This window comes from Euleptes europaea, chromosome 15 (assembly GCF_029931775.1).
Source record: "Euleptes europaea isolate rEulEur1 chromosome 15, rEulEur1.hap1, whole genome shotgun sequence".
In the NCBI taxonomy this organism is placed as follows: Eukaryota; Metazoa; Chordata; class Lepidosauria; order Squamata; family Sphaerodactylidae; genus Euleptes; species Euleptes europaea.
The window spans coordinates 13,741,375-13,760,089 of record NC_079326.1 but is presented as its reverse complement, the minus strand read 5'-3'; the positions used below and the strand labels follow the sequence as shown (position 1 = coordinate 13,760,089).

Sequence of the window (18,715 nt, the reverse complement as noted above, 5' to 3'; positions counted from 1 at the left end):
TGCCCAGAGCAAATTAAAGTTTATGCTTTCATGTTGTTAATTAGAAGTGCAGTGTCTACCACCATGCTTTTGTGGGCAAGTTCTTCTGAAATAACTACATTAAAATGGTTTCTGAACAGTTTCTGTTCACTTCAGTGATTTTGTACAAGCAGATCTACTCAGAATCCTGCTCAGGTCTATTCAATGGGGTTTACTCCCAGGAAAAGGTTCTTTTAAACTTTTAAGTTTAAACTTAAGATCAACCCTGAACACATTTATTTGGAAGGAATTATATATTTGACGTATATTGTAATTCAGATGCCTGGTAAAGTAGGCCAGATCTTCATGTTTCAGACAGTACTGAAGCTGACAGCTGCAGCTTCCCTAAAGCCACCTAATAAATTCATGGCTGAGGTGAATCCTGGACAACTCACACTCTTAGCCAAGCTATACAAGCTCTGATGTGGAAGCCCCATTGGTTTCTGTTGAATGTATTTCTCCAGCAAGAATTCTTGGGACATTAATCAAGAAACATACCAGTTTTTCTCTGTTTTTCCCCTTTTCTTTTAGGTCTCCTTGGTGGGATTCTTGTTCTTAATTGGTCTGTACATTTCATCTCTAGCATCCTGTATGGGAGGTCTCTATGGAGCACCCCGAATCCTTCAATGTATTGCTCAAGAGAAAGTGATACCAATTCTTGCATTCCTTGGACGAGGGGTTAGTAAACAAGGATTGAAGACTTTTTTCTCAATACACTAAATTTCAGATATGCATACCTTTGGCTGGCCCCAATTTGGTTGGCCCAGGCTTGCCCAATCTTGTCAGATCTTGGAAGCTAAGCAAGGTTGGCCCTGGTTAGTACTTGGATGGGAGTCCACTAACAAAGTCCAAGGTTGCTATGCAGAGGCAGGCAATGGCAAACCACCTCTGAACGTCTTTTGCCCTGACAACCCTACAGGGTTACCATAAGTTGGCTGGGAGCAACAGCGAGCGGCCCCTTCTTTTAAGCCGGGAAGTCGGACCTGAGTGAAACACCCCAGGTCTGACTTCAGGAAGGCCCGCCCCCTTTAGAGCCTCGAGCCCATTGGCTCATTTGAACTAGGCTCCCCACCCCAACAGGCAGAGCGCGGCTCACCAGCTGGGCGTCAGGCGAGACGCCGCCATTTCCGCTCTGCCGCCGCCCCGAGAAGACGCGGGGAAACCCAGCATGGCCGGCAGCCCCTGGGGCTCCCGGCTTCTACTGCTGCCCCTGCCGCCCCAAACTCTGGCTTGTCCACCCCCCGCCCGGCACAACCCGGCAACCTCTGGCTCTGCAGTGATTTGAGGCTGCGTTTACCATAAGTCAGCTGCAACTTGGCAGCACTTTACTCATGCATACCATTGCCTTATCTGTTATGTATTGTCAGACCAGTAGTGGCCTAATAACTGAGATTCCAGAAGCTAAGGGATTCTTTGATACCAAGTCATTATCAATGATAAATACTGAAATAATCTAAATGTTGGGTAGAAAAACCTATAGTGTCCCTAGACCATGACATTCATTGGAGTGAACTGTCATTCTACACATTAGCTCATCTAGTACCTTTAAACACATCCTTCTTTAGCTACCATCAGCCTGCTTGCCTTGCCTCTGATATGCTGAACTCCCTCTTTGCCAGCTAATTCTCGGGGAGTTTTATTGAGTGCCTCGTGTTCTGCTTTTGAAGAACAAAAATTTGTTACAACCTTTTCTCCAATAGAACAGAAGCTCCATGTAGAGAGTGGGTTACCACTAAACTTCTAAATCTGATAGTTTTTGGTCCCTGTGCAGGCCATTGACCCTGCCGTCCTCTCACCTTCCCTGGCTGTGCCCTTCTTACCAGGCAGTTCAAGAGGACAAGATGGACAAGACATGCATTAAGATGTACAGAACATTATATGGAAATGTTCTAGATCAAATTATTGCCAATAAGTAACAAACATTAGTATTTTTTTTACTTTAATATAGAAAGGACCAAACAAAACTCCAGTGGCTGCGATCTGTTTAACAAGCCTTATCACCATGGCATTCGTTTTCATTGGCCAAGTGAACACCCTCGCTTCAATAGTCACCATAAACTTCATGCTTACATACATTATGGTGGATTACTCCTATTTCTCTGTCTCCATGAGCTACAACCTTCAGCAGAATGCCAAAAGATTATGCAGACAGGACTCCAAGGTTATGCTGAGCTGTTCTCGGCCTTTAATACAGGACAAACCCTTCAGCTATGGATCAGATGGAATAATTCAAAGTAGATCAGATGGCACATTGCTAGAATTCACAAAAGACATGGACCAACTTTTTAGACCTCTCAGTAATGAGCCAGTTGCTAGTAATGAAACAAAGGGGAAAGACCCAGATACTAGCAAATCAGTCAAGCAGAGAAAACAAAAGAAAGCAACCAAACAAATGTTACAAGACAGCTTTCTCTTGGATCTGGATAATAATGCGACTGTTGCTCAAGATCTCTGCAGGGAGGTCCTGGAATCCAATGACAAAAATATGCAGAGCTTTTCAGAAACAAGTTATCAGGGTGAAGAAGGTGCCTCTCCATCTGCAACTATGGAAGCCAAGCAGAAGCTCAGCCAAGATGGAAACCAGCATTTTAATGAGATACAAAATACACCCAGTCAGAAAACTGAAGGTAAAACAGATTAGAAACACAGATTTTTTAAAAATGTATAATCTTGCTGGTACCCTAGTAGATGAGGCTAGAGACCTGTTTTATGTGGTCATATCAAAGGCAGTATTTTTATATGACCATAAAATTTATGTTAATGGTTCACTGGAGATTCTAATCTCATTTGCCTACGACATAGAAGCCCAGATTTAATTCAGTGCAGGAAGATTTACTGTTTACGATATTCTACCCAGTGGTCTTCCATACTCACCTTTTGTACATGCAGCAGAATGTATTTTAATTTGGCACAGTGGGAAATAGCTTGCTAATATCCTGAACAGCAAACTAAAGTTATACCCCTGCTATAAAAGCAAAAAGAACTGTGGTCTTCATCTCATAATACTCATTATGATTTAGGAAGGGAATTTACTGCTAATGCATGCTTGGATAACTCCAGCTCTTTAAAAGTTTGCTTATTATAAAATTGTGGCAAAGTAAAGAACCAAAGGAACTGTCAGTAGCCTGTATTCCATAAGATTGTTTATTATCCACTCATTCTTAGGAGACACGGGCCCCTTTCACATTACCGTTTCAAACCAGATGTTTTCTGTTGTTGGCTCAATTCCAGGCAAAGCAATACAGGGATGGGGGTTTCATACAGCACATTTCAATCCATTAATGAGTTATCTCTAAAGCACTCTGAAGAACTCTGCCCATTTCAAACAGTGCCGCTTTTTCTCCATGCCTTTTTTTGTGGTGCATTCTTTTTTGCATTTTAAAAACATTCTAACTTTTGCGCTATAGTGCTAGACCAATGTGGCAATTCAATGCATTTGAATGCTGGCAATATAGGACTGAGGTCAGCCTTGGTTAGTATTTGGATGGGAGACCAAAGGAATGCCAGGGTTGCTATGCAGAGGAAGGCACTGGCAAACCACCTCTGTTAGTCTCTTGCCAAGAAAACCCCAAAAGGGGTTGCCATAAGTCGGCTGCAACTTGACGGCACTTTACACACAATATAGGACTGAATTGCTATATTGGTCTAGCAGTATAGCGCAAAAGTTAGAACATTTAAAAAATGTGAAAAAGAATGTGCTGCTAAAAATGGCGGCGGAGGGGGGGGAGCGCAGTCCTTTTAAAAGTGCTCCAGACATTTTAAACAGCACTCTACAGTGATTCAAAAGTGCAAAGAAGAGCTGAAAACGGAAGAAAGCAGTTTAGATAAAACCTGCTCAACCTCGCCTTGCCAATGGGACACAAGCGGCTTTGTATGAAAAGGTTAAAAAAAAATCCGATGGCAGCTGGGAGCCAAAACAATGATGTCTGAAGTGACACAAAATAGCTGTTAGCAACCGGTTGCTAAAACGGATTATAAGGGCTGTTTGAAAGGGACCTTAGTCACAACCTGGCAGCTACTAAGATACATTTCAAATAATGCATTTTCAAATTTCAAATTCAAATTTTGTAATCAGAATACATTATGGAAATTAAAATTCATATAATTAAAACATATACACTATTTTATTATCATGCCATTAAAGGTGACTGAAACTAAAAAAAAACCTTATATACATTTATATAGTATATTTTCTGCTTTTTATATATATTATCAGGTAAACTGTCATCTTTAAAAGGGGGTTCTTTTAGCAAGAAATATGGTGATAGCAAAGATTGTGGCAGGGAAAAGGGGTTTGAGGAAAAGTGGCAGGAAAGTAAGTACTACCACTGGACTTGATAATTTGATAGAAAGGGTGAAGAACTGCAGCCAGACTTGAACTTAGATAGCATCAATGATGGATCACCAACATGGTGCCCATGAGTGCCATGTTGCCCACCAGTGTGTTTCCTGGCACCCTCTTCCTTCTCCCCCAAAGCAGAGTGAATCCGTGCAGGATGTTCTTCAGAAGTGCCCAGGAGGGATTACCTTTGTGTCTTCAGGGAGCACCCGTTCAGAAAAATCTGGCTTGCTCACAGGAAGGGGTTTGTGATGGAACCTCCCAATGTTTTGTGGTTGGTTCAGTTCCCATGCAGCCCTTTTGTGGTGATACCCACTATTTGTTCTTAAAATTTGAAAAGTGCCTACAAGCTCAACAAGGTTAGGGACCCCTACCATAACTGGAATTAATCCTGAAAGGTTTGATGGTACAAAAACACTTGTGGTAGTTCAGGCATGGAGTATTCATACAGAAAGCTTATCCCGCTGAACAGTAACAGATTGAGAATCTATGGTATGGTTTATTCTCATGGCTTTGTCTTTTTTTATTTGGCAGATTTAAATGTAAAACAACGAAGTCAAGAGTTAGAAATTCAGAAAATGCCAGTGTCCTTCTACTCCAGACTCTGTAACCATTGGGCTTCTCTTATTGGTGTGAGTCATACTTCCTGATATTTCCAATGTTTATTTATTTCTGTATGAAACACCCGTTGATGGCCTTAGGACAGTAAGTAAATGAAGAGGAATCTTATTAAGATATTGCCATTACAAACGCACATTCAGGCTTTATAGGAAAAGTTCTGTTGTACAATGCAATAGTACACCTGTTTTGCAGTTGGTAGCTGGGAAACCCAGAGGAAGAAATGGAATTGTAAAAAGCAAGGTATTCTGGAATGAGATCATGGCAGAATCCTTTGCTCTTCTACAAAAGATGAAGCTTATTGTAGATACAGAAAAAATATTTATTTTAAACCCACCTTTCCCTATAAGGCCTAAGGGGGTTTAATAATACTTTCTAATAGGCTACCCAATGAGAGCATAATACCACTAGGAGCATATCCATGACTGTGTAAGATGAAGCCTATTGGAGTTAAGATTTCAAGGTTTTTGTTTATATGTGTGGTCAAGACATGACTAACAGCTGTAATTAAAACAATTAAAATGTTTATTAAGAGAGAGCGAGAGAGCTTGATCTTGTCAGATTTCAGAAGCTTAGCAGGGTTGACCCTGGCAAGTATTTGGATGGGAGACCTTCAAGGAATACCAGGGTCATGACCCGGAGGCAGGCAATGGCAAACCACCTCATAAAGTCTCTTCCCTTGAAAATCGCACTAGGGAATGCCATAAGTCAGATGTAACATGACAGGGGGAAGATGTAATGGCTTAGAGTGTTTCAGAGGAGGATTAGACAAATCCATGAAGGATAAAAAGATATTAGCACGAGTGCTAATTGAAACCTCCCTGGTCATCTGCCTTTGTGTACCAGATGGAAAACTTGCAAAGAAGGACTACTACCTTTGTGTCCTACTTCTCATGAACCTCATAGCTGATTACTATTTTTTGGTTTCTGGCTTATAATGCCATTGTATCAGAACCAACAACCATGGTTTGTGCTGGGCATACAAACAAGGATTCCAGACTAAGAACAACTGGTTTACAGCTGTCTTTTTTTAAAATATATAAATTTTTATTAATGTTTATAACACAAAACAAAACAATACAATAAAAGAAAAAAAACAAAATACAAAGATTACAAAAGAGTATCTTCATATACTAATTATTACTTTCATGTTTACAAAACCATTTTTTGGGGGGGGGGTATCTTTTTTTTACAGCCCTGTCTTGACAGGCAAGCACAAACCAAAGCTTGTCAATTTGGATGTAATGTCAAACTATGATTCAAAAAAAACCCTAAAAGTAGCTAGTGGGCTCATGATGGGGTGAGCAGGGGAGTGCGTGAACCTGAGTCTGCCCAAGTTTAATGTAACACCAGTTACAGTTTGGAATCAGTATGACCCAACCCTGTGGTATATTTACTTTGTGAATTAAAAATTGGATTATTGACATGATAAGACTGTTGTGGGTCATATGATTTTCTTCATACCACATGCTTGGATCACACCATCACATCAGATATGCTGGTTGCGGTCTACTCACTGGACCACTTCAGCAAAGCTTTATCACACACAAGGGAGGAGGGGGGGGTCGTGTGATTTAGATCCTGAAAAGTTGCCAAAAGCAGTCTGAGAATATAAGCAATTTTCTCCCCTTGTGAAAACCCAGTAATGCTTGGCATCTCAAGAATAATCAGAGAAACCTTCTACCAAGAGCAGTTTTGATCCAGTATATTACTTAGCAGTAGCAACAGTTAATGTGTCACAGAATAATCCTAACTATTTTATCTTTTTCAATAGGCAGTAGGATCCCTTGCCATTATGTTTGTCATTCAGTGGATCTACACCCTTGTCAATTTGGGGCTAGCAACTATTCTGTATTTCTACATTGGACAAGTGAGTCCAGGACTACCACCTGGTAAGTATATTCAGTCCACAGTATTAGAACTGCTTCAGATTTTATAAAACTAAATGTTGAAGCACTCTAATCCAAAACTTTTTAATTAATCTATTTACACATAGCTTGCCCTATCCCAAACTATTTTGGGGAGGGGGCAGAGACAGTGATTTATATCCCACGTGCCCTCATAGTTCCAGGTGGCTTATAATAAATAGTTTTTAAAACTTCTGTTAAAACAAAAAATAAAATAGGAAACCCCAAATCTCTTCCCCCCTCCACCCCTTAAAAGATGCCTGCCATCCAACCCCTCTCAAAAGCCTTGCAGTGCCTCCTAAAGATCTCCAAGGAGGGGGGCCCTCTCACCTCTTCAGGGAGCCCATTCCACAGAGCTGGAACCACGATGGAAAAGGCCCTTGGGCTCTGGTCTATGGCAGACGGGCTGCTCTAGGAGACAGTCCTTTAAATATGTGGGCTTCTGGTTGGGAAGGGCTTTAAGGGTCATAACAAACACCTTGAATTAAACTCAGAAACAGACTGGCAGCCAATGTAGCTGTATCAAAATGGCCAATATATATGTTCCCAGTGGCTAGCTTCTAATAATATTAGACTGCTGCATTCTGGACCAGTTATAGTTTCTGGGTTATCTTCAAAGCCACATTGCAGTAATACAGCTGTGAGACGACAGAAGCATGGATCAGCGTGGCCAGATTGGTTGAGGTAAGTAACGAGAAAGCTGGCAATTCAGATGCAGCTGATAAGAGGCTGATAAGGTCACCATGTCAACTTGCTTTTCCAAAAGCAAGGCGGGGTCCATGAGGACCCCCAAGTTCTTAATCTGCTCTGAAAAACCCAACTTTACTCCATCTGGGACAAGTGGATTCAGCCCCTCTTGAATTATCTGCCTTTCCAACCAGCATTACTTCTTTCTTGGCTGGATTCAGCTTCAATTAGTATTTGGATGGGAGACCACCAAGGAATACCAGGGTTGCTGTGCAGAGGAAGGCACTGGCAAACCACCTCTGTTAGTCTCTTGCCATGAAAACCCAAAAAAGGGGTCGCCATAAGTCAGCTGCGACTTGACGGCACTTCACACACACAGTTTCCATGAAAGCAGAATGAAACTTGGCCAAATTAAAACCTGGCCAGACTAAAATAGAGCTACATCCCCAACCTTCTGCTCCTTTAGCATTAATCTGATAAACCCAAAGCTTAGTTTTTGAGAAGTCTCTAATAAGCAGGAGTTTCATAAGTGGGCTGGAGGAAAGAATTAATGGAGAACTTCTCTGCATTTTTCGTACCTGAACTGTACCTTAAAACTCATTTACAACCAGTTGCTCAACAGCCTCCCTCACAAATGGAAGCTTGGGGACATATTGATAGCTTGCTGGGGGAATCTTCAGCTAATTAGAGTATTTAAGTAAGGGCCAAACAAACATGGATCCCTGCAATACTACCCTTAAGTGAACCATTAATAACTTTAGCCAACAAAGGATTCAACTGGTTTGCACTAGTCAGGAGGAGCATTTGGTCCAACTCACAGGTAGTCACTCAAGCACTCCATACGCATCTCCAGGCAAAATGTAATGAAACTGTTCAAAAATGGCTAGACAGAACTATGTACCCTTGAACTATTTCTGACAAGCCAAAACTGGATGATTTTGTCTGATTGTTCTGGAGGCCGTGACATCCTGAGCAGATGCAGGGACAGATTGTATGTGTAATTTAATTGCAATGTGTTTGTGTATGTAATATAATACAGTGTTTAATACTGTCTGGATGCAATTAGTATGATTAGATTAATTATGCTTTTTGACAAACTGAAATATTTTAATATATTAATATATTTTGTTAAATCATTGTGTAATAAATTAGGAAGAATGGTTTCTATAAAGGAATTTCTATAATATTTAATAGGGAAAAGATCAGTAAATCCTGTCCATTAACCGAGAAAACTCCAGTGAAGACTAGAATTTCAATACTTAGATAATTAAATATCAATATTTAACTGGAAGCAGGAGGCTCTTTGATTTAAGAATTAAACATGTGAAATATGTGAGAAATGTTAACTGATAACATAATCTTCAAGGTAAAGGTCACTACAAGAGACTGTGCAGATGATTAGTTTTTTGCATTATTTCAGTAAAGGTAAAGGTCCCCTGTGCAAGCACCGGGTCATTCCTGACCCATGGGGTGACGTCACATCCCAACGTTTACTAGGCAGACTTTGTTTTTATGGGGTGGTTTGCCAGTGCCTTCCCCAGTCATCTTCCCTTTACCCCCAGCAAGCTGGGTGTTCATTTTACCGACCTCGAAAGGATGGAAGGCTGAGTTAACCTTGAGCCGGCTACCTGAAACCAACTTCCATCGGGATCGAACTCAGATCGTGAGCAGAGCTTGGACTGCAGTACTGCAGCTTACCACTCTGCGCCACGGGGCTCTATTTCAGTACTTAATACTAAATGGTATTCAGAGCTCAGCATTGCAATCCTAAACAGTTAAACCCTTCTACGCTGTGTTTCTCAGTTTGGGGGGATCAAAATTGCAGTCGCACTCCGTCACTTCTTAAATTGCAAACACACAGTGGCATAAATAGAATTGTGGACCTTTGTGTTCAATGCATACTGCCTTGGGAATAAACACTAACAGAAGAGGCAAATCAATAAAATCTTCTAGGGGCATTGACATTTTACCGAAACATTTAGGAATTATTAATCTACACTTTAGAACATTATAAGGAACTGTGGGTGTTAAGATATGCTGAGTGTTGCCTTTCTTTCCAGTGTTTATATTTAATTTTTAAAGTGGCCAAATCTGTGGATACTTAAATATGGAGACTGGAGTCTTGAACAGACAAGACAGATTTTTCTACAAACCTGAGAACAGCCCCAGGTTTGCAGAAAAGTCTGTAATTTTAAAACAAAAAACGTTAACCCCTGCAAAGATAACAGAAGCAGCACCTGTAGCTTAAAACAAAACAAAACAAATGCTCTCTGTGGCCCTTACTAGGTGACCACAGCAGTATTGCCAGTTGAAGCCTTGGTTTCAACAGTGGGTTGCCTCTTGTATCAATATAATTCTCAACATGGCCAAATCTGTGGATACCTAAATCGGGAGATCTGAACCATGAAAAGACAAGACATCTCTTCCTGTATGTGTATGTGTGTGTTAAGTGCCATCAAGTTGCAGCTGACTTATGGCAACCCAGTGGGGTTTTGTAGGCAAGAGGCTAACAGAAGTGGTTTGCCATTGCCTTCCTCTGCATAGCAACCCTGGTATTCATTGGTGGTCTCCCATCCAAGTTCTAACCAGGGCCGAACCTTTTTAGCTTCTGAGATCTGACGAGATTAGGGTAGCCAGGGCCATCCAGATCAGGGTCATCTTCCTATAAACCTGAAAAGAAAGCCCCACATTTGCAGAAAAGTCTGAAACCCCCACCCAAAATAATGTGTGTTAAGTGTAATTTTGTTGTTTCCAACTCAGGGCGACCCTATGAATCAATGTTCTCCAAAGTGTCCTATCCTTAACAGCCTTGCTCAGATCTTGCAAATTGAGGGCCGTGGCTTCCTTTATAGAGTCAATCCATCTCTTGTTGGGTCTTCCTCTTTTCCTGCTGCCTTCAACTTTTCCTAGCATGATTGTCTTTTCTAGTGACTCTTGTCTTCTCATAATGTGTCCAAAGTACGACGGTCTCAAGTTTAGTCATTTTAGCTTCTAGAGTCAGTTCAGGCTTGATTTGATCTATAACCCACTGATTTGTTTTTTGGGTGGTCCAGGGTATCCGTAACACTCTCCTCCAACACCATATTTCAAAGGAATCTACTTTCTTCCTATCAGCTTTCTTCATTGTCCAGCTCTCACACCCATACATAGTAATAGGGAATAAAATGGCATGAATTAACTTAATCTTGGTGGCCAGTGACACATCCTTACACTTAACAATCTTTTCTAGCTCCTTCATGGTTTCCCTTCCCAGTCTCAATCTCCTTCTGATTTCTTGGCTGCAGTCTCCCTTTTGGTTGATGATGGAACCAAGGAATAGAAAGTCTTCAACAATTTCAATTTCCTCATTGTCAACCTTAAAGTTGTGTAATTCTCCTGTGGTCATTACTTTTGTCTTCTTGATGTTCAGTTGCAGTCCTGCTTTGGCACTTTCTCTTTTAACTTTCAGAAGTAGTCGTTTCAAGTCTTCACTATTTTTTGCCAGTAATGTAGTATCATCAGCATATCTCAAATTGTTGATATTCCTCCCCCCAATTTTCACTCCACCTTCATCCAAATCGAATCCATTTTTCCTACCAATATGCTCTGCATACAGATTGAAGAGGTAGGGAGATAAAATACATCCTTGTCTAACACCTTTGCCAAATGGAAACCATTCTGTTTCTCCATATTCTGTCCTAACCATGGCCTCTTGTCCAGAATACAGGTTGCGCATCAAAACAATCAGATATTGTGGTACACCCATTTTCTTTAAAACCTGCCATAGCTTTTCGTAATGCACACAGTCAAAAGCTTTGCTGTAATCAATGAAACACAAGCTGATTTTCTTCTGAAATTCTCTCGTATGCTCTACTAACCAACATAAGTTTGCAATATGATCTCTAGTGCCTCTTCCTCTTCTGAATCCAGCTTGAACATCGGGCATTTCTTGTTCCATATATGGTAACAGTCTTTGTTGTAAGATTTTGAGTCAAAATAATAGATAATAATAGCAACAGATAATAATAATAGAAGCAGCACCTATAGCTTTAAAAAAAACTGCCCTCGGTGGCCATTGCTAGGCAACCAAAACAGTATTGTCAGCCATCAAGCCTTGGTTCCTGTCAGAAAAAAAAGGGGAGAGGACGGGGCCCTTTCCAGGTCTGTTTTGGACTTTGAGGGAGGCCTCATTGAGGCTGGCCTTACAACAATCACCAGACATCTTGCTACCACCCAACTTATATGACTGACTTAGACCCGGCTGCTTGCTACTGTTCAACACCAGCCATCCCATGAAAACCAAAGTGGTGTTTCAGACTAGGATCTTGGAGGCCCAGGTTTGAATCACCAGTCTGCAATGGAAGCTCACTAGGAGACCTTGGCCCAGTCACATACTCTCAGCTTAACCTACCTCACAGAGTAACCTACCTCACAGAGTGTTCTAGAGTAATAGTATGGATACTAATGAGTTACATAAAATAAACTTGCAGAACTTGAATACAATACAAATAGTTTAAAAATGCAGTAAAACCAAATGCATTTGGTTTTATTGAATTTTGTTCAACTATTTATTTTATTACCCTGACCTGGATGGCCCAGGCTAGCCTGATCTCGTCAGATCTCAGAAGCTAAGCAGGGTCGGCCCTGGTTAGTATTTGGATGGGAGACCACCAAGGAATACCAGGGTTGCTGTGCAGAGGAAGGCACTGGCAAACCACCTCTGTTAGTCTCTTGCCATGAAAACCCCAAAAAGGGGTCGCCATAAGTCGGCTGCGACTTGACGGCACTTTACACACACACACATTTATTTTATTAGATTTTTTTATCCTGCCCTTTCCCAGCCAGTGCCAGGCTCAAGGCAGCTCACATCAGTAACAATAACAATACATTCAATTTAAAATACAATACAATAATACATAATAGATTGCAATTAAAAGCTTGGAGTAAAATCCACTTTAGATTAAAACCAAAAATCCATATGGCGACTAAATACTACTTCTGATGGTGTATTGTATTAAAGTTCTGCTAGTTTATTTTATGCAAACCACTGGTATTCATACTGTTATAGGGCCATTTGTCAGCCTGCTTTGGGGACCTAATCCAAAGTAACCCAAATATTTTAATATTGGTGGGAATAGGTTTTAAGATTTATCCTCTGTGGAACCATTACTGAAAGGATTAATACAGACTGTATGTAGATATTACATATCAGTATAATTATTAGGCAATTCTTTGGATACCTGGTTTTTCTGGGGTCAGGTTTTTCTCCCCATTTCTGTTTTGGTATTGCTTTGGATTATACAGGATCGGTGCTGGGTTGTGAGGAGTATTTTTAAAAGGCTTTAGGCTATTTTTAGATTATGTATTAAACTAACAATTAATTTTCTTTTTCTAAAGGTGCTGCAGCTAATTTCAGTTTTTTCAAGTGGATGAAACTACTTTTGATTAATACCTGCAGGTTGGTGTCAGTAACTAGGAAAAGACACAATCCACTTGTGTAATTCCTTTAAAATTGTTACGTTGCATAGCTAATAATGATACTGAGTCTGAACTTTGGCTTGAGTTGATCCTTACTTTCTATGTGTGTGTGTAAAGTGCTGTCAAGTCACAGCCGACTTATGGCAACCCCTTTTGGGGTTTTCATGGCAAGAGACAAACAGAGGTGGTTTGCCAGTGCCTTCCTCTGATCAGCAACCCTTGTATTCCTTGGTGGTCTCCCATCCAAATACTAGCCAGGGCTGACCCTGCTTAGCTTCTGAGATCTGACAAGATCAGGCTAGCCTGGGCCATCCAGGTCAGGGCTTACTTTCTATAGATCCCTCTTTATATCATTTTTCTTGCTTGTCATGAGCTCCCAATTCCATTGCAATTTGTATTGCTTCTTAACATTTTGTTAGTTATAACTGGCTACTGTTTCCTTGATAGAAGCAAAAAATCTTTCTGCTCCCAATATTTGCCATTGTAATAATTCCTGAGGTTTGGGCTGAAAGTGGTGTGGAGGCAGCGTGACCTCTTAGCACGGAATAAGGGGCACTTACGCTGGCACAGGGGCATTTCTGTCAGCACCTGGGCACCGCAGAGCTGCACAGGGCTCCTCCACCACTGCAGCCTCTCTGTGACCTAAATCCCAGAAGAGAACTGCAGTGCTGGCATGGGAGGGGGGGCATTCCCGGGGCATTCCCAGGAGCAGAGCTGACTGTAGTCAGCTTCCTGACCCCTTCCAGCCCAGGAACACCCCCTTCAGAAACAGCAGTGTTGTGCCAGCTTTTTGTTGGTGCAGCATCACTGTTTTCAATGGGGCTATTTTCCCCATTTTCACTAATTTATGTTTTAAAAGGTTGTTTTTTTTTGCCTTGCACCGGCTGGAAAACATCTTTGGAGGCGCTGCGGCAGTGCCTCGGCCACGCCACCCCTGGAGGCTGCAAGGGTCAGGAATGGGCTGTTATTTACTGTGCTCCCACATCTTCTCTGTGCTGTCGCATCACTTAGAGATGCTCTTTTTCAACTTTTTTCAGCTTTTATCACGCATTCTAACAGCCTATTCTAACAAGGCTATTGCCGCACAAATAGTTGCTTCCACATTAAGACACTTTTGTCCAGCTCATTCATTTCTTTTCCATAATCAGTTGCAATTAAAATGATGGTTCCATTGCTCTTCACAACCACTACTGTTTTTCCAGCATATTAACTACTTCCTGAATTGATCTGTAATTAGTTATTTTGGTATGTATGTCTATATTAATGATCTCCTTTATTTTTACAACTGAAACTACTTCTCATTCGTTTTCTTTTTAAATAATCATAATTGTGCAAATGCAAAATGTTAAGCATAAAAGTTAATGCAAAAATAATAAGCTATCACTTAGCTGCAGAGAGAAAAGCAGCAATGAACAAATGTTTCCTCCCCATGTCAGGATCACGAACTGGTTAAGGATCAGGTGTGCCATGGCCACTGTGCGAAAGCTAGGATCAAATGGATCAAATTGACTACAATAAAAACAAGAGAGGAAAGAAGCAGAAATAAAAAGGAAGCCCTGGAAATTCTCAGCAGTATTTTGCTGAGCCACAACAGACATGCTGGCTTTTAAGTTTAAAATATTGCCACAAATCAGGTCTGAAAAAGATAGAAAGACAATAAGGAAACATACTGGAATGCTGCAGAGTAGTAACAATATCAACTGGATTTTCTATAAACAGCTAGAATGGTAGTAGCCTGAAACCACAACATTAAGGGGGTTACCGCACTTTGTATTCCCAGCGATGTATTAAGAGTTTGAAAATGTTGTAAAAAAACATCGCTTTAAAAGGGTTTTTGGATACCACGGCTTATAAATGGTTGGAAGACGCCTTCACAGCTAAAGGGGCCAAACAAAGTGCAAACAGTATTTTTTATAATGTTTTCAAACTCTTAATACATTGGTTATTGTAGGCTATCCGGGCTGTGTGACCGTGGTCTTGGTATTTTCTTTCCTGACGTTTCGCCAGCAGCTGTGGCAGGCATCTTCAGAGGAGTAACACTGAAGGACAGTGTCTCTCAGTGTCAAGTGTGTAGGAAGAGTAATATATAGTCAGAAGGGGGTTGGGTTTGAGCTGAGTCATTGTCCTGCAAAGTATTAAAGGTAATGTGCTAACCATTGTCCTGTAAGTATCAAGATAATGTGCTAATGAGGGTGTGGTATGTTAACGTGGAACCATTGTATCCTGAAGTGATCTGTTAACATGTGGAATCCAAAACTAATCCGCATGGCTATTGTGGATCTTAATACATCGGTGGGAATACATAGAAAGTGCGAACAGTATTTTTTATAACGTTTTCAAACTCTTCATACATCGCTGGGAATACAAGTGCGGTAACCCCCAATGTGAAGATAAACAAAATTAACTTTTGAAACATTATTTTTTACAAATTGCAGAATAGGCACATGAATATTTATACCGATTAAGTGTTCTACTGATTGTAGTCCCATGTGGATGTGCGTTTCAGAGTAGTCATCAACCTAAATCTCCCTTATGATATTTATATCAGCCTTCTAAGATGGCCTGGGCAGCTCCCCAGTGTGTGCTACAAACCTCAGCTGAGATTGTGGTCGCTGCAGTTAATTTACTGATATTACAGCCAAGTTGTCACAATCTGAAGATAAATGCAGAAGCATTTGCCTGGTTCCCAGTTCTGCAGTGACCATAGAGATGGGCTAAAAAGCATGTAAGGAGAGGTTGCCAGCAAATGGCCTTTTACCCTGCCATCCGTCAGGAATAATGTCTCTGGGATATCAGCCAGGATTACAGATGGGGTCATGATAGATGTCTAGCACTTACCCTATCTGATGAAATATACAAAGGGCTTTTTTGTTTTGATTTGTTTGTTTTCCTTGTCCCTTACATGTCTTCTTTCTGGACTCCGTCTTGTTTTCCCCACTCTGCATAAATTTATGTCTTATCAACCACCAGTTCTTCCCAGGGTGACCAGGTGCAAATGCAGACAGACTCCTGTATTTTTTTTTTTTTTTTTGCACAAAAGGGAATTTTATCAAGTACATAATTATTCACTTTGGCGTAACAAGATACACGTGCTAATATTCCCTCACATCAGGGGCCTGCATGTAATCACCCTTCCTATTCTATACTTCTTCACATGCCTGGAGCCAGCTTCCTGTCCCAAGAGTTCTTCCTGATGATTAGCCTATAATTCAAAGTGTAAAAAATGTAAATATGAAGCTGTTTTGTGCCAAGGAAGTGCTTCTGTTTCAAAGTTTTGAATTTCTCTAGTTTGGATTTACCAGAACATATCTGCAGAGGATTTCCACCTGCAGAGTGCAACTTTCTTACTCCCCCCCTCCCACTGCAGCCCAAAATGTCCACTGAAATGCTCCTTCTTGGAGACAGGGGACCCCCAGGAGCAGCATTTCCAGGGAGCTTTTTGTTCTTCCATACTTCCATCCATGAAAACCCTCTGGTGGAATGCAAGCCTTTGGCTGCAGCTTATTATTGCTGTGAAAATGCAGCTAGCAAACCCAGCTAGCAAACTAGAACTTGGAGTGCTGTTCGATAAAATAGTAACATGGGTATCACATGTACTTTCTGGATATTCCTCATGGCATCACTGATAATGAATAAATCAGCCCCAAATACTCTATATTTTGACCCCAACATCAGTACTCCACTTGAAGTTAACTAGACTCAGACTGTAGAAGCTCCCTGTTTCCACCAACTTTGCTTGAAGAACATAGGACCACCAGCATTTGGTGATGTGAAAGCACTTTGTAACATACTTCTTGCTGTGCTGGCAACTTGGGAAATATATTGAAGGTGGAAGGGCTTCAGTGGAAGCTGTTTTTTTGTTTTCATTTTACCTTCTGCTAAAAACCAGCTGCCAAGGTAGACAATGTCTTTGCAACAAGTCAAGGAGGCCTTCGTGGCTAATTTTCTGACCACCAGTGAGGAATACTTCAGTAAGAAAGATGCTGCAAAATACCTGTGAATGCAGATGAGGTTGGATCTAAATATATTCAACTTCCACTCATTAAAAACTGAAGCAGTGCCTAGCGTCTTTTTGCATTCAGTACAAAAACCCTAAAAATGCACGATAAACTTAATGGATTCTTTTCCCTCCACTCCCTGGATTGTTGCCTGCTAACTTTGGGAAATGCCAAGAAGGAGGTACAGAAATAATTTTAAATCATTTTATTATTTCAGCCAAAAAGTTTAAATATAACTAAAAATAAATGTTCACCTGGTTTTATAGGACTGGAACATTTTGAAGCTGGTCAGAAATAACTGGGATAGGCAAGTGTATGCATGAAGAAGAAAACTTTTACCAGCATTTAAAAATAAAACCTAGTATAAGGAACTGGTCTTTTATGAATTTTGTTCAAACCCTGGAGTTATAAGAAAAAGTTTGCATTCTTTCTTGAAGCGTCATGTCTGTACATAGTAGTGCAGATTCCTTTTCTATTTTGTTTTGTTTACCCAGTTCAGAGCGCAGCTGCAGATGTATTGGGAAACAATGGGGCATCTGAAGGTTCTGTGTTCTTTTGTCTTTTAGGGGAAGGCCATCCCTGGAAGAGCGGTTTGTTGTGACACCGTCCTTTGCAACAGTTGGCATGGAGACCACGCAGCTCACTGAAGAGAATACAGATTTTGCCTCCCGGGACCGCTACCACCATTCCTCTGTTATCACCAGAGAAGAGTTTGTTAATCAGTTCCAACGAGAAAGGAACATGCCATTCAGTCCACCAGCCAATTAAAAACACTGACCACAGACACACCGCCTGATTAAATGGCTTGCCCTTTCACAATTGATTTTAATGAATGCTGAAACTTCCAATTAAAGGGGAAAAGGCCAGGTTTACAGCCAAGGCTTCTAAACCTTGTTCTGTTCAAAAAGAGATTTATGACCTTTTTGGAACATTGGGACTAATTTTTTTCACAATAACTGCACAATCATTTTGTTTAATGTCATAATATAATGTTATAAAATCGTTTTATTTTTGTTGTAAATTGTTCATATGACACCTCTTATTCTATTAACATGTAACACAGAACTGGATAGGTAGAGGAAATTTCAGGGGAAAATGTGGAGTAGTTGAGCTAAAAGAAAGCTGAGATCTGGTCACACAATTCTGAAGCTGTTCAAAACAAGACTAAACTTTCATATGCAACTTTTTTAGGATTCATGCAGTATGAAGTAACTTGCCCATTCCAGACATATTCCATGAAGCTTTTCTTCTTTGTTTTAAACCCCCAAGACTTTGAATGATACTTAAAGAGATCAATGTTTGTGCTTGACTTATCTTATGCAAACATATTTCTAAGTATCTTTACCTGCATAGCTACTGCTGCCTATTCAATTGGTCCCACACTATTTTTAATATGATGCTAATGATATCTGAAGTCCATTGCTTGTGTGGCATATAAAGGTAGTGTCAAGACTGAGGAGAACACTTTATTTGAAGGACCATAGGAACAACCGTGCTGCTAAAGGGGGTATCAGATGGCCAGAAGGCACTTCTATACTAGCCATTTAGGCTGAAATTGCTATGATTTATTCACTCAGAGAATTCAAATGTTGGGAGTCCATTGCACTCCACTTTTTCCTTTCTTTCATATATATCTTGATTTCTGGTGATTTTTTAAATCATGCAACACAATTGCAGTATTTGGTTGTCCA

General features: G+C 40.6%; 1 protein-coding gene across 1 annotated transcript in view; it reads left to right on the top strand.

The window, feature by feature from the left end:
- SLC12A8 (solute carrier family 12 member 8) overlaps positions 1-17,954 on the top strand; it is an 82,343-nt gene extending 64,389 nt beyond the window's left edge. The window contains exons 8-13 of the mRNA XM_056861376.1: positions 550-696; positions 1,967-2,645; positions 4,892-4,989; positions 6,750-6,867; positions 12,946-13,006; positions 17,591-17,954. Coding sequence (XP_056717354.1) covers positions 550-696; positions 1,967-2,645; positions 4,892-4,989; positions 6,750-6,867; positions 12,946-13,006; positions 17,591-17,792 — 1,305 coding nt within the window. The 3' untranslated portion in view covers positions 17,793-17,954. The remainder of the gene's footprint in view (positions 1-549; positions 697-1,966; positions 2,646-4,891; positions 4,990-6,749; positions 6,868-12,945; positions 13,007-17,590) is intronic.
- The last annotated feature ends 761 nt before the right edge of the window (positions 17,955-18,715 follow it).